Source organism: Astyanax mexicanus, chromosome 14 (assembly GCF_023375975.1).
Source record: "Astyanax mexicanus isolate ESR-SI-001 chromosome 14, AstMex3_surface, whole genome shotgun sequence".
Classification (NCBI taxonomy): domain Eukaryota; kingdom Metazoa; phylum Chordata; class Actinopteri; order Characiformes; family Acestrorhamphidae; genus Astyanax; species Astyanax mexicanus.
In genome coordinates this window covers 38,190,500-38,205,376 of record NC_064421.1, presented here as the reverse complement: position 1 = coordinate 38,205,376, position 14,877 = coordinate 38,190,500, and the positions used below count along the sequence as shown (strand labels likewise).

Here is a 14,877-nt window from a genome sequence, read left to right as displayed (position 1 = left end):
TAAAATCTCTCTCAGGGTCCTCTCTCACCAAATGCCACACCTCTGAACTCTGGCATGATGCATGCCTCTCCAGAGAGAAGAGCTTTGAGAGGCGCTACAGAAGCAAAGCCTCTACAAACACAAGAGTGTGACACGAGAGAAAGAGAGAGAGAGGAAGGAATGAAAGAGGCAGCAAAAGGGATTAGGGTGGAGCAAAACACTGAAAATGTGCTAGATCTGCATTTCAGTTTAAAATCCAATCCTAAGACCACTCGAAAGATCACTGTACCATTAGATGATTTTTGTGTTGTTGAGGAACTGATCAAGGAGGCTATTCTATCTAATATATAATGCATACTGTGGGCTACAATGCACATTTATGTATTGCTTAAATATATTTTTATATGTGGATAGATTGTATTGATTTTGTTTACTATATGTTGAGTTAAATATGAATATTTTTGTAGTCTTTTTAAAGTCTCACCCTCCCAATCAGACTTACTAAAGTTACTAAAGGATATTAGTTGTGGAATTCTATGAAACTGACACCAATAAATCCATGATTTCTGGTATTTGCTTATTTAGGAATATTTAATGCTCTTCAGTAACACAGATGCTGTAAAGTATTGTAGAGAATTGTCTTGTGATATATCACAAGAGTATCACAGAATCACAGTATGGTGATATCATCGTATTGTAAGGTCTCCTGTGATTCCCACCGCTAGTAGCCAGCAGGCAATAATGCACGGCTGGGCAATATGTCCTGCTGTATAAGTGCAGAGAAGTAGAGGAAGGACTCGAGTCCATCTGAATAAATCTGCACATCACTCCAGCTGCTTCCGCCCGCTCCAAACAATCACCATCCCATCGGTCTCCTGGCGCGTGGGCATCGACAAGAGAGATGAACTGTTAATTACAAAATCAATTAAAAAGAATTTCTCAAGAGCCACGTGCCCTCTCCCTCTCAGGGGCTCACTCTAGGGCAGGAGGGGCCCCGAGCGTCCAGCCAGGCGGGCCAGCATTCGCGAGCAGGCAGGAGCAATCTGCTTTTTCATTTTTCAGCATGGCCAGGCCCAGCCGGAGATTGATCGTCACATATAGCCTCAGAAAACAAACTGTCAATACCTTGAGCGCTGGAGAATTTGAACAAATAGCTGCCCTCCCATTCAAGCTGCTCACTGCGTCCCATTTAACAGATTTTATTGACAGATCCTTCTTGTAATTAAAGGGGGGCTGGAGATGGGGGGGAGGGTTTGCTGGTCAGTAACCAAGATAAAGTTCAAAGACAGGGTCAAAAGAAAAGGGAGCCCTCTCCGGCATCCACATCACTGAGTGTTATTGACAGGTAAATGCATAGCAATGGGCTCCTCGTTTGAGTGGTACGTGAACATGGACTTATGCTAATGCTGCAGGCCTGCCTTTTAATAGAAGGCTTTGAATTGACGTGTGTGTGTGTGTGTGTGTGTGTGTGTGTGTGTGTGTGTGTGCGTACGTGTGCATATGTGAGTGTGTGGGGGCAAAATAATTTATGTGAGAATTTAACGCCTTGCGAGAGCCTGACCCACTTTTAAGTTACTGGATTCTTCTATGTAAACTGTTTTAACTAAAGGCATATTATAAAAAAAATGTTTTGCTGAAATAATTTCTTATCTACTTAAAATTTAGATTTTTTTTTTCTTTTTTGCAAAAAAACCTTAACATGAGTTGCAACATATGCAAGCATGCATTTTACAAATTAAAGAACAAAACTTTAGTCAAGATGTGTGAGCCTACCTGAATTTGCGAGCGCTATAGCTTTCAGAGTGACAAACTCCTCTTTCTCCAGCTTCATGCCCTTGTACTTCTTCACCAGCTGCAGGATGGCATTGTTCAGATCCAGCAGACCGGCCAGCTTGGACTGGTCCTCGTCCATGATGTAGTCCTCGGCGTAGACCAGCTTGTCCTCAAACGACAGCGACCTGTAGACCACGCGCAGGATCAAGATCTCCATCCAGGCGCTCTGTAGGAGACTCATCTGGTCGGCCAGCGACAGCGTTGAGAAGCCTGAAAAAACACAGAATAGTAAAGTTGTCAGAAAAAATATATATATTAAAATATTACAATATTTTGTTTTGCAGTACCGTATTAATTTTCATATTGTTTTTAAGTATTTGTTTGTATGTAAAGTTGTCAGCCAGCAGTTCATTGTGTGTTTTGTCTTTAAACCCCACCCCTTAGACCTTCTGATCCCACAGTTTTGATTGAAAAAACATTACTTTTTACCATTAAAAAATGCTTATTACTGTCGCAAGTACTGTTATTTGGTTTACACGTATTGTAGTGTTACAGTTACTTTACTTTTACTCAGATTTAAAAATGTGTGTTTTGAAGTGTTTTTTTTATACAAAGACACTTTTCCTAAAATTTCAACATATTTAACTATTGTTATACATTGGCCTTGAGATAAAATAAGATAATCGTTTATTAACCCACAGTGGAAAATTTACAATGTTACAGCAGCACAGAGGACAGAAGGGGACAGAAGAGAAGTGTCAGGAAATATACAAACAATATATAAACTATTTAAATATACAAAAAAAAAAAAAAAACTAAATACTAAAAAATATGAATCTAGAAAACTATAGATATACATGGTGTGGTAAGCATTGTTTTTGCCCATAGACTGACAGTAAATAAAAATAAATAACAAATAATAGTACATAAGCACTGATATTAAATATAGTGATGTAAACAGACTATACTTTGGTGAATTGAGATATTGCTTACAGTATCACAATATATTGAGATATATTAAATCGTAACCCCATTATCGAGATACTATGATAATGTATCCCCAAGTTCTTTCCACTACAGATCCCTACAGATGGGACCTCAATGTCAAGTCCAACTTCACATTAGCTTTTCAAACTGACTATAGAGGCCATTAAGGGTGTGAAGCAAACTTGCCAGCCAAAATCGGTCCAGGACCAGAAGTTTGTGAGGTTTTTGTGAGGCATGTTGGGGTTGATGGTGAGGAGCATTGACATTCTGATGCTGTGATGGGGAGGAGAAGTGTGGAGGGAGGGGAGGAGAGGGGAGGCGCCCAGCACGAGGCTCGGCTCTCATCTCCCGCCGTGCGGCAGGCCAGGGGGCATCCTGCGGGAGGGAACTCCTTATCTCCCCAAACATGCAGCATGGATCAATTCTTCCCATCACACCAGCTGAAAGACTAATTGCTTGCCTCAAACTCCTTCTCCTTCCTTCTTGCCTCATCCGTATCTATCCCTCTCTTTCCCTTTCTCTCTTCCCAACTCTTCCTTTTTCTGTCCTCTTTCTTTCTTCTATTCCTTTCTCCTTTGTTTGGGTTGAGCTAAAACAACATTGATGCTATAAGATGTACTTGTACATTGAACCAACAAATGAGAACTTTTAACAGCAGTCCACAGAAGTCTTCAGTGGTCTTCAGGATGATTTGTGATGTCACCGCAAACAAGAAAAAAAACAGACACTGCTGCTGCTCTCCTCTGACAGCAGGAAGTCAACCCCGAGCATCATCACACTCCAGTGTCCACACGGATGGCAGACGACAGAGAGCAAGAGCCCCAGCGCGACAGACTGGACAGCAGCATGCCAGTTCTGCGCTCATGCCCGGGCAAAGCCATGAACAGACAACAGTGACAATACTGGTTGGCAACCGAGGCCCATCTGACGACTCTGTCAGAGTCTTCAGCACAACTCTTTCTTTCTGGGAGCAGAGGAGGCATCGCTGCTAACAACAGCAAGAGCGTTAATCTGAGCGGCCTCTTAGAAAGCCTCAGAGAAAAGAGATGCTGCACAACATCTGCTGAAATGTACAAAGCATCAGCATGGCAGAAGAAGAAAAGTGGGCGATTCTGTGCGTTTTCACTCCCTTTTCCCTCATTTTTCTCGCTCTCTGATTCTGAGTTGATCATGACTGGCAAGAAGCTCATTATGTGCAGGTTTCAGGCTATTGTTTATAACAACCGCTAATTTATAATCCAAAACTGTTAACATCTCTGATCTCATTAGGAGCAGGCTGAGCAGTTGGTGCACTTCCTGGCCTGCTGGTGGGCGAGCACCCAGTGCCAGTTGGCAGGGTTGTCCACCACTACTTAATAAAATCATCAAAAGGGATTAGCGAAGAATTTCTTAAGGGGGTCTTTAATGTCAGATACTGCAGCATACTCGCAAAAGACTATGGGGCAGAATGAGAGCTGGCATGAGCTAAAAATATGTAACCTCTAATGCTTTCTTCATACACTGAAATTTTCTTCAACTGTTACAAAGTGAACCAAGATTAAACAAAACATGATTCCAGGAAGAAGCTCCAACTTCAGGTATTGATATATTATTGAAAATAACTAAAGAGAATATTCTAATATATGATACTGAGATGGTGCTGGCTAAGGGTGGCAGTGGGGTGGTAGTTATGGTAGTGATGGTGGTAGTTATGGTAGTGGTGGTGGCAGTTATGGTAGTGGTGGTGGTAGTTATGGTAGTGGTGGCGGTTAGGGACACAAAGCCAGAGAGAAAGGCACGGAGGGGGGGGCAGGGGGTTGCGGAGAGGACAGCAGTGGCAGATGGACAGAGCCCATAGCCTGGAGCTCCCTATGTGCCGTTCCCCTAGCCCTCCCTCCCAGTCACTGCTGTTAGTAAATAATTAGATTTACACATTCCCCAATCTCCAACACATCTCCCCACAGAATAATTAAAAGCCGGATGATTAGTTTATTGAGTGGAAGGGGGAACTTCCCCCTCTCCCCCTCCCCCCGACCCCACCTTTATTGAGGTCCATCAACGATTTTATCGGGGGGCCGGCCCCCGCTTTTACGGTTGTCATGCCAGCGCGGGCATCCAATTTTTCTTATCTCCCTGATTAATACAAATGCAGTTTCGGGACGCATTAATTAACAGATACAAATCTGCGTTCTCATGGCCGGATCGATAGTGCGAAGAAAAGAGGCGTCAATGTGAATTTACTGCCAATGACGGAAGAGCTCTCTCTATTGACATTTACGTCTGGGGCAAACTTTTAAGTTGCGTCCGGGGTCCCTTTATTCCCTTTCTTTCTGTCCGTTTTATTCATCTGTTATTTCATTTCACAAAGGAGGCACGCGCCAATGGCGATAGTGAACGCTTTACCTTGGGAAATATGGGCTGAGATCACGGGAAGGATCACAAAGAGCTGAATTAGCTCTGCTACTGGTCATAATTGAGGCTGTAGACTCGTGTAGTAAAGATGAGGTAGTGCACTGAGAAACTCCTGCCAATATTCCTGTTTAAATTAATGTTCTAATATCACTTTATTTAGATGGTCCATTATAATTGTCTTATAGCTAGACAGCTCACCTAACTTTCAAAAATTCAAAACATAAAACTCTATCTACAAAACTTTACTTTAAATTATAAGCTAAATAAAAAATAATTCTCTCTAGAACCTTAACCTTAAACATAACTGTACCCTACGCCTAACCTGAAACATAAATCAAACCTAAAACCTAAACCAAACCTTAACCTAACCCTAAACATAATAACATAATATTATATTTATATACAGGTTAAATTACATTTTATAGAGATTAATTTTCATTCACTTTAGAGCTCAGCTGAATGTTAGTTGAGAATGTACAAACAATCTACAACGGATCATCAGAATTGAGTGTTACCAATGGGTTTTTTTTGTACATTTTTGCCTATAAAATATTTTGTTATTTACAAATAGTCCAATAGGAAAAGGGTGCATTCTTTTTAAACTTATTTTCAGCTGAGATTTCTTTTTATTTGCCAGGCACAAAGCAGACGGACTTATCCAGATGACACGAGGGATATTATCTGATCTGATCTCCTCCAGCAGCCCCCCTCCTCTCGATTTAACTCTCTCAGCCTGCCCCCTCCCCTCCACACTCCCGCACACACTGTAAAAAGGAGACTGTCGCCACTGGCATCTTGCCCCTCCACCCGTCCTTTAGAGAAATGATTCACTCGGCTGCAGCGGAGGGAGAAAAGGCTAAGCATTCAGAATATGTGAAGGGCAGGCTGGTGGAAGGTATCTGATGGCTGAGCTCTTGTGAAATCGGTAGTGGCTTTTCAGAAGGAATAAGCGTCGGAGTTGTGCGTGTGTGTGTGTTGCGGGCTGACAGAAAGAGGCTGCGGTGCAGCCAAGCGAAGTTAACCCCTACCGGGCAGGAGCGTTCGGCACCAGGCCTCACAGCGCCCACCGCCTGCCCGTCTGCCAAATCTCTTCTGACTGCACGTTCACACTGCTGAGAAGGCCTACCGGTACGTACACACACACACACACACACACACTTCTCCTCTTCCTCAGGGCAGCCTTCACCTCAGTCATGTTGCCCATCTCCACACACACACACACACACACAGCTATCTCCTCTGTCTCACTCCCTGTAACACCCCTGCCCGCGTTCTCCTGGTTAGCGGATGACTGAGCATGCACTGATAGGCTCTATCATACGGGCCACGCCGCCTGTTTATCTGACGTCTCCCGCTCTCGTCCGGCGCTCCTGAGAAGCTTACTTGCTTTCACACGTTGTCAGAACGACGGCACCGTGACTAATTTACTCGCAAAAAATACTGCCAATGTGATACAGTAATACTGCTGGGCCAACCTGCCAGAGCGGGTTAGCGGTGGAGCCGGGAGAGAAGCTCAGGGACCCGGAGAACCATTCAAAACATATAAAACACTCAGTATAACTCCAATAATGCTGCTTTCAGAAAATCCTGATCCGGAGAAAAACTGTATGAATGTAGTGTGGGACTCTACTTTTAGTTCCATCAAGTGCTATCAAGTGCTAGCACGTTAATACACGCAATTCAGTTGAAACTTTAAGGTGCTGTTGTTTTTTTTTTAAAGCAAATTAATCCAATTTCAGACTAAACATTCTGCCATATTTCACTCGTTTTACAGAGGAAGAGTTTTTTTTTTTAAGTTTAAACAATTAAACAAAAACATCTGAATATAAATAAAATCATATTGTGGTGATTCTACACTGATTCTTTTACTTTATATTTACAAATCCATTATTAAAGGTTTCAGTGTTATAAAGGGAAAAGTACAAAATGTGTGATTAATTAGTTTGATTCTTTTTAATCAAACAACAGTCCTAACTCCAGACTGTGGAAGAGGAATATGTAGCCTCTGTATTTCTGATAAAACAAGTGATCATACCTTACAGAACACAGGCATGTAGAATGGTAAAAGGAAATCCCTGCATTCTAAGAGATTTATTTTTGCTGCAAAGCTGAGTCTGACCATAAACCAACCTGTATAAAAACACGTGTGATTCAGTCAACACCACAGAGCTCATTTAGAGAAAACACTTCAGAAGTGACCTAAACAATTGGTGTAGTGTACTCTGCTTCAGTTATTGGTGAATAATTTCTTTATATCATTAAATCTAAATGGTTTAGTCAGATTTGGTTGTAAGAGAGGTGTAATATTGGGGGTATAAGCTTTTGTTTGAACACATTGGTACTCAGAATGAAGCTGTGATGTTTTGGTGGCTTGTTGTGGAAATGACTAGATAAGACACCCTGTCGTGATCTATGACATCAGTCTCTCCTCACTCTGTTCCTTTACTCATACACCATACCGCCAGTCACCGGCCACAATGAGGAACAGTGCCTGCAGGACACGCAGCCGCCTGACCCAATTAGAGTGGACCGTCCACAAAGGTACAGAACAGCTCCTAATCTACGCTGGCTGCTTCTGAGGAAATAAAGACCTTTAAGCTGCACAGGGGCTTCTATTATTAGAAGTGCCATTAGAATAACACAAACAAAATACTGAACTGTAAGTCTAATAACGGTTTGTAAACTTGAGCAAAAACTGCTCAGTTCAGATCACTCGGGATCCTGATAAGAAAACAAGAACACAGTTTTCTTTCCACGCGTGTTAAGCTGATTAACAGAGAATAAAAGCACACTCATCACTCGTATCCTATCATATATTACTGAGAGTATGTGTGTGTGTGTGTGTGTGTGTGTGTGTATATTCTGAAGCCAGTGAGACACTGGGCCTCTCCTCACGTCCATTAAACTGGCACGCTGTTAGCATACCCGCACACACCCGCACCCACAGTACACCCTCAATTCAGCCAGCCACTGCAAATATTGGGCTACTGAACACTCGCGCAAAACAAAAACCAACATGAAAAGACAAACAAATGTGCGCGCGAGAGAGGGAGAGAGCGCGAGAGTGTGTAAACAGTCTCTCAGGTCTTTAGTTTGAATGGAGGGGGACATCAGGGAGGAGCCACACAAACACACACACGCGCGCACACACATACACACACACACACACACAAAACACAACAAAACCTCTCTGCTTTTCTGCTTTCATCACGGCATCCTTTCATCTCTACAAAACAACAGCACTAAGAGAGAGAGAGAGAGAGAGAGAGAGAGAGAGAGAGCAAAAAGAAGAGAGGGAGAGTGCAAGAGAAAGAAAGAGAGATAGTTAAGAGAGAGGGAACAAAGTAAGAGAGAAAGAGACAGAGAGAGAGAGAGAGAGACAGAAAGAGAGGGAGAGAGAGATAGGGAATAGGAAATAGGAGTGTGAGAGAGAAAAAGAAGGAGTAAAAAGAGAGAGAAAGAGTGTGTGAGAAACAGAGAGATTGAGTAAAGACAGACAGAGAGACAGAGAGAAAGAACAAGTGTGTGAGAAATAGAGAGATAGAGAGAAAGTAAGAAATAGAGAGTGTGTGAGAGGGAGAGAAAGAGAGAGAGGTTCATACTGTAGCACCTGGGCAAATATTCACCTGTCAGTGTAAAGATGTGCTGAAGTAACACACTTGCTACACACACACACACACACACACACACACACACACACACACACACACACACACACACACACACACACACACACACACACACACACACACTCACACTGCTGCAATGCTAAACAGCTGCAGTGTTTCCCTGTACTATTCAATTGAATTAGACTGAACTGACTGCTTTTCCCTTGGGTCATTCTTTCTTTCTTTTTTTCTTTTCTTCTTTTCTTTAAACAATAGAGTCAGTTTCTTCTGTCACATGTGCTTTTTGTTGCAGTTCGGTCGTGGAAGTGTTTCTGCACTGACGTTTAAAGATGAGGAGGTCAGAGTTGTATCAAACCACACTGTTCCTGTACACAAAATGAAAATAAAGTTTAAATGTTTTTTAGATGTGTTGACTTGTGTTGAATATCTTTTAGACTGTGCATTTATTTCCTCCTCCTTGCAGTCAGTATTCGGCCCTGCCCTGGGGAAAGGGGGATGCAGCCTAGCCGGCTAATCACAAAGTCTGCGCGAGGCCGCTTGATTCTAATGCACCTAATTAGCAATCGGCAGCCTCTTAATTGCATACATTAGGGCCGATTGGTGGTGAAGATTAATTCTAAATATACCCAGGCAGCTGGTTAAGATGCCGCGGATTACTGTACGGACTGTACTTTTCCACTTAATTAGATATGAAAACGAAGCTGCCACGAGCCGGTGCTGTGCTGTGCTGTGCTGTGGCAGGGCGGCGGGAGGCGAGGCTCCCCGGACTATAATAAAGTGACCGCATGAGAGACACTCTCACAGATGGAGTGACATTAACAACTGTGCCGGGAAGCCATTTCAAACAATGAAATATCAATATTTACATTTTAATTACCCTGCTCTCCCTATCTCGCTCACACTCTCTCTCTCTCTTACTCACTCACTCTATCTCTATCACTTTCTCTCTCTCAAGTGGTTCTTGTGGCCGGTTCATCATGGCTGCTCGGTGAGGATCTTGGAGAAAGTGGGTTTAGAAGGCGAGGACAGGTCTAGAATGTGTTGAATTAAATAGAAACTGACTTATCAGGTTTAGGATTTTTAAGTTTTAAAATTTAAGTTGTCATACAGAATTTTTTTTTATTAGCACAGACTAATCATCAATGAATTGACCATTTTTAAAAACTATTAACAAACAATTTACAAAAAGGTATTAATTTTATATAACTTTTATTTAACTTATACTGCGTTAAACAGGCAAATTTTAGAACACCCTGACATTTCTATCAGAGCACTTTTAGTGGCATCAAACTGATTCATTTAAGACTGCGAGGGAGACTGTACACTGTGCCAAAAGTCATGGGATATCAGGATGTAAACAGATCACGATGTATTATTTCAAAGGACAGAACAGTAATGTCTACACCTGTATAAGTTGTGAGGTATTATCTTGAGTATGTGAATTTGAACACTGGTGAGCATGTTTACAGCAAACAGTGATGTGCATTATTGATATAAATAATTGGAATTACAGTTTTTTTTGTTGTTAAGGTGGTGAGTATTTAACATTCCTCCATCCACAGTGTCAGGTGTGAACCGGAAAATACATCACAGAAGGCTGATATTACCACCTGCAGTGGACAGTGCAGTGCACGGGTTAACAGTAGGTGAAAGTGACCGGCAGCGTCTGGCTAGAATTGTCAGTGCGAACAGATTCTACAAGCAACTCTGGCAGAAATCACACCCATATTCAATGCAGAAGACCACACACGCATATCCTTTCAGTCAGTGCAGCTTTGTTTAACTTCTATAATACATGCCATATAATACAAAACACATTATTAGTTGTGTGACAAAATATAAGTGCCTGGCCTAAGAGTTGTGGCATTTTAATGTAAATGTTACAGCTTAAAATGTTTTAATTAAATGTAAAAGTGTAAAGTAAGGGAGCTGATTTCATTGATAACGTTTTTTACATGCTTTTTTAGTTAATGTAGACATTTTACAGCACTTTTCTCATGCTGGTGTTTGTAAGAATGATACAGGCTTTAGAAGGATGTATTATAACACCATGTGTGGAGCTCTGGAGGAGCCTTTGATATGCATGAATCCCGTCTATGGGACTCCCTCTGTTGTTGGGCCAGGAGAACACAGTGGCCTCTGTAGGATGAGCTGTGATCACTACACAGATTCAGCCATATACAGTATTATTGGAGATATGTTGGAGATATTGATTACCAATGCATTAGTCATTAAGAACCAATACCATTATGTTCTATCTATGGCTTTGTACAAAAAACTGCATGACCAGGGTTATATATCTGAATATTAATCAAATCAAAGCCACAGCTGTCATACATTATGTGAGGAAGAGTAAAATAATGAGAATCCCTCCCCTCTATAGTGCAGAACAGATACAGATACAAGATAATTCAGACACCCTGAATCACTGATGACGACAGGAGTGAAAAGCTAAACTGATCTCAGATCAGCTTTAAAGCACCACAAACCCATGTATGCCTGTGAGAGAGAGCCCTCTAATGCCAGCAGGGGAAGCAGCAGAAAATATGGGATTCTCCACTGAGGCATTTATTTATTTTATCTTCACTATTATTAAACCCCAGTCTGATACTGTGGAAATGTCAATAGGTTTCAATGAAGATTATGAGATATTAAGACTTTTTGGTACCACTATGTTGTATTAATAGTTATTAATGAGGCTTTGAATATATATATATATATATATATATATATATATATATATATATATATATATATATATATATATATAAAACATTTATATACAGGTACAATACAAATCGAACAAAAAAAAGACACATAGTCATTCCACATTCATTTACACGGTTAAACCTCCTGGATACTGATCTTATGTTGTCTTTTTCATCAGTCCGCTTTACCATATCGGTTAATAACTTCCCTTTATTTAACTACCCAGATTAATGATTTATTAAGTAATGCTAATGTATTGTCCACTACATTATTAAAAGTCTAATCTGACTTTCTATATTATTTGATTAGATACAGCTCTGAAAAAAAAGAAAAAAAAAACCTCTGGAATATAATCAAGAGAAAAATGAATGATCACAAACCATCAAACCAAACTGAACTGCTTGAATTTTTGCACCAAGTTATCCAAAAGCAGTGTGTAAGACTGGTGGAGGTGAGAACTTGTTAACTTTGCATTGTTTGAGGTCTAAAAGCTCTGCATCTTTTTTTGTTATTTGAGCCATATCTTATTTTCTGCAAATAAATGCTCTAAATAACAATATTTTTAATTGGAATTTGTGAAAAATGTTGTCCGTAGTTTATAAAATAAAACAACAATATTAATTTTACTCAAACATTTAACTATAAATAGCAAAATCAGAGAAACTGATTCAGAAACTGAAGTGGTCTTTTCATTTTTTCCAGAGTTGTATGTTAATGCTGACTGATGGAAAACACAAGGTAAGATCAGGTCCCAGAAAGATCTGAGGTTTAACAGTGTAAATGAATGTGGGAAACCACAGGTCACTGCTGCCTTTTATGTTTATGTGCTGTAACTGTTTATTAATGTTTATTAAGTATTTGCAACCTAATTAACAACCATAAATAAACTATTTGTAAACTCTTATTTTTAAGGTGGTACCAACTATTGAAAGAAAATGACATGTCTAATTTCAGAAATAGAATTCAACAATAACTTGCATAACTAAAGCATGTCTGGCACTGCATACCCTTGTCATGTGAGCATTATTTCATTTAAGAAACACAAACATTCGGATCTTGCTTTCTTCATTAAATTCACAGTTAGAGATTAGTTCCTTCTCAAGCCTGATTATAGCAGGCAGACGGAGAGCAGCACAGGAATGCCCGCACTTCTGTACCCAAACAAACAACAAACACTCATCTGTGAGCATGGTGCCTTTTAATAGCATGCTGTCACAGAGTCTGACTTTAAAACACGCTCTTAACGCTTCTGAGATGAGACACCACCCTCCATTCCGCGGCAATGAGCACCTTTTAATTTCTGCAAAAGGCACGGCTGAAAATCTTAATTAATTGTTTCATACTGCTTCGGGGTCATTATGCAATGCAATAAAGGCCGTGTAATTATGAAATTTTACAGCCATTACCGAGGCTGATAGCTCGTATTTCATCATCAGGCAGGCCCGATGGCTTTCCAGGCGCACGATCAGGCGTGATGGACTACGTGGAGATCCATCAGGGCCCAAACAATAAGCCGGCCGGGCCTGCTGTAATAGCTACCCACAGATGAAGCGACAGATAAAGATAAACTATAAATCCGACAGCACGGATAGTAGTAGCGCAGGGCTGCGAGGAGGCGGGGCCCAGGGCAGCGTCTGTGTGTTTGTTGTGTGAGTGGTGGAGAGAGTGCAATAGAAATACAAACACACACACACACACAAAGAAAGAAACTGTATTATGCAATCCAAAAACACAAATAAATATTAAAACAGAGCGCATATGTACAGTATATGTATGCAAAGTAGCAAGCTTGTTTTGTGTGTTTGAATGTGTGTGCGCGCGTGTATGGGGGTACAGAAGGAACAATAGGATCGCTGCAAATACAGTTCAACACACAGAAACACACATATTTATAAAAAAAGGAAAAAATTGAAATATAGCAAAGGAACCTGCATCATGACATATTGCTACTTTGGGCGAGACAGAATAATAAAACAAAGAAACGCATGAAAGCATACATCATGATACACACAGGAGCCTATTTGAGGTGCAAAAGATGCAATGGGAAAAGAATGGGGAGAAGAATATGCTGATGCAAGTTTGCTCGACAGAACGGCTTCGCATCCTCAGAACTACAGAGGGCTTACGCTCGCTCTCTACCAGAGGGATTCCAACAAAAGGAGCAGAGAGAGAGAGAGAGAGAGAGAGAGAAAGAGAGAGAGAGACTCAATAAATGAGAAAAGGAAGACAGAATATTTTGGAAGGTAGCATATATTTGAATTTAAATTCAAATGTGAAAAATGATGGGAAAAGAGGGCCAGTTAGATAGAGACTATTTGATTCTGTGTGTGTGTGTGTGTGTGTGTGTGTACGTTTGTGTGAATGTACCAGAGACAGGAAAGAGAGCTGTTGCGCTGTCGTCTGGAGTAGCTGTAGTGTAGTTTCCTCCAAACCACACGTTTCTGTACTTAATTTACTACATTAAGGAAGTTAGTTTTAATAGTTTATTTATGACACACTATTCAGGCCGGTATTCATTTCCAGTGAGCGCCGCCATCTTTAAAATGTATCAACAGACGTTACGCACATCTACGTCTATTTTTTTAGAATTGATAAAACTGATTATGTCAACGGGTCACTCCAGTTCTAACACTGATAATAAACGAGTAAACACAAATACACACAGGTAAAAACTAGTCATTTCAAACCTTTTACAAAAAGAGGACCAGTGTTACTTTTACTGATCATCCTAGACCTGGCTTGGCTTATCAAAGCTTCATTAACGTAAATCAAGTGGACAGTGTGCCTAGAAACTGCTATTTACTTCAACTCTACTTCTTACTTAAAAAAAAAGGAATTATCTGTACCTTTTATTACATGGATGGTTATTGTAATGCTAGTAAATGGTACCTCTCACTGTGCTTTTATAGTGTGTGTGTGCGTGTGTGTGTATTTGGACAAATGTATGCGTATTAGAAGCAGAGGTGCTTTTGTCCAGAGAATAGGTGCCAGGTTCTAAAATAAGTCCAATCATTTTATTCATAAGCAACACACTGGGTCCTATTCGCACGCGGCCTGTCGCAGTGCCCGACCACATCGATAATAATTTACATCCCGATTAAGCACATCCTTCCTCCAACTCACCGTGTCAGGAGAGGCCTGTTTAGCCCACTGTCTCTACTTACACACACACACACACAGGAGTGCGCACACACACATACATTCATACACAAGGTTATAATTCCTCAGAGCCAGCCGACAGCTCAAATCCAATCCCATTTTCTTGGCTGCTTAGTGTCTGATGGAGAGGATACCCCCTCTGAACTGTTATTTTAGGGTGGGGTTGGGGGACAGGGGTGGAGGGGTGGGGGTGGTTGAGCAGGCGAGGGCCATTTCGGGCCCTGTCGGTGAACTTTGCATGAACCACCAG

At 41.0% G+C, this 14,877-nt stretch overlaps 1 protein-coding gene across 8 annotated transcripts in view; it reads right to left on the bottom strand.

Moving 5' to 3' along the window:
* esrrga (estrogen-related receptor gamma a) overlaps positions 1-14,877 on the bottom strand; it is a 123,639-nt gene that overhangs the window by 7,135 nt on the left and 101,627 nt on the right. For all 8 annotated transcript variants that reach the window (XM_022672678.2, XM_022672676.2, XM_022672680.2 and 5 more), the window contains one exon: positions 1,753-2,022. In XM_022672678.2, the coding sequence (XP_022528399.1) occupies positions 1,753-2,022 (270 nt within the window). The remainder of the gene's footprint in view (positions 1-1,752; positions 2,023-14,877) is intronic.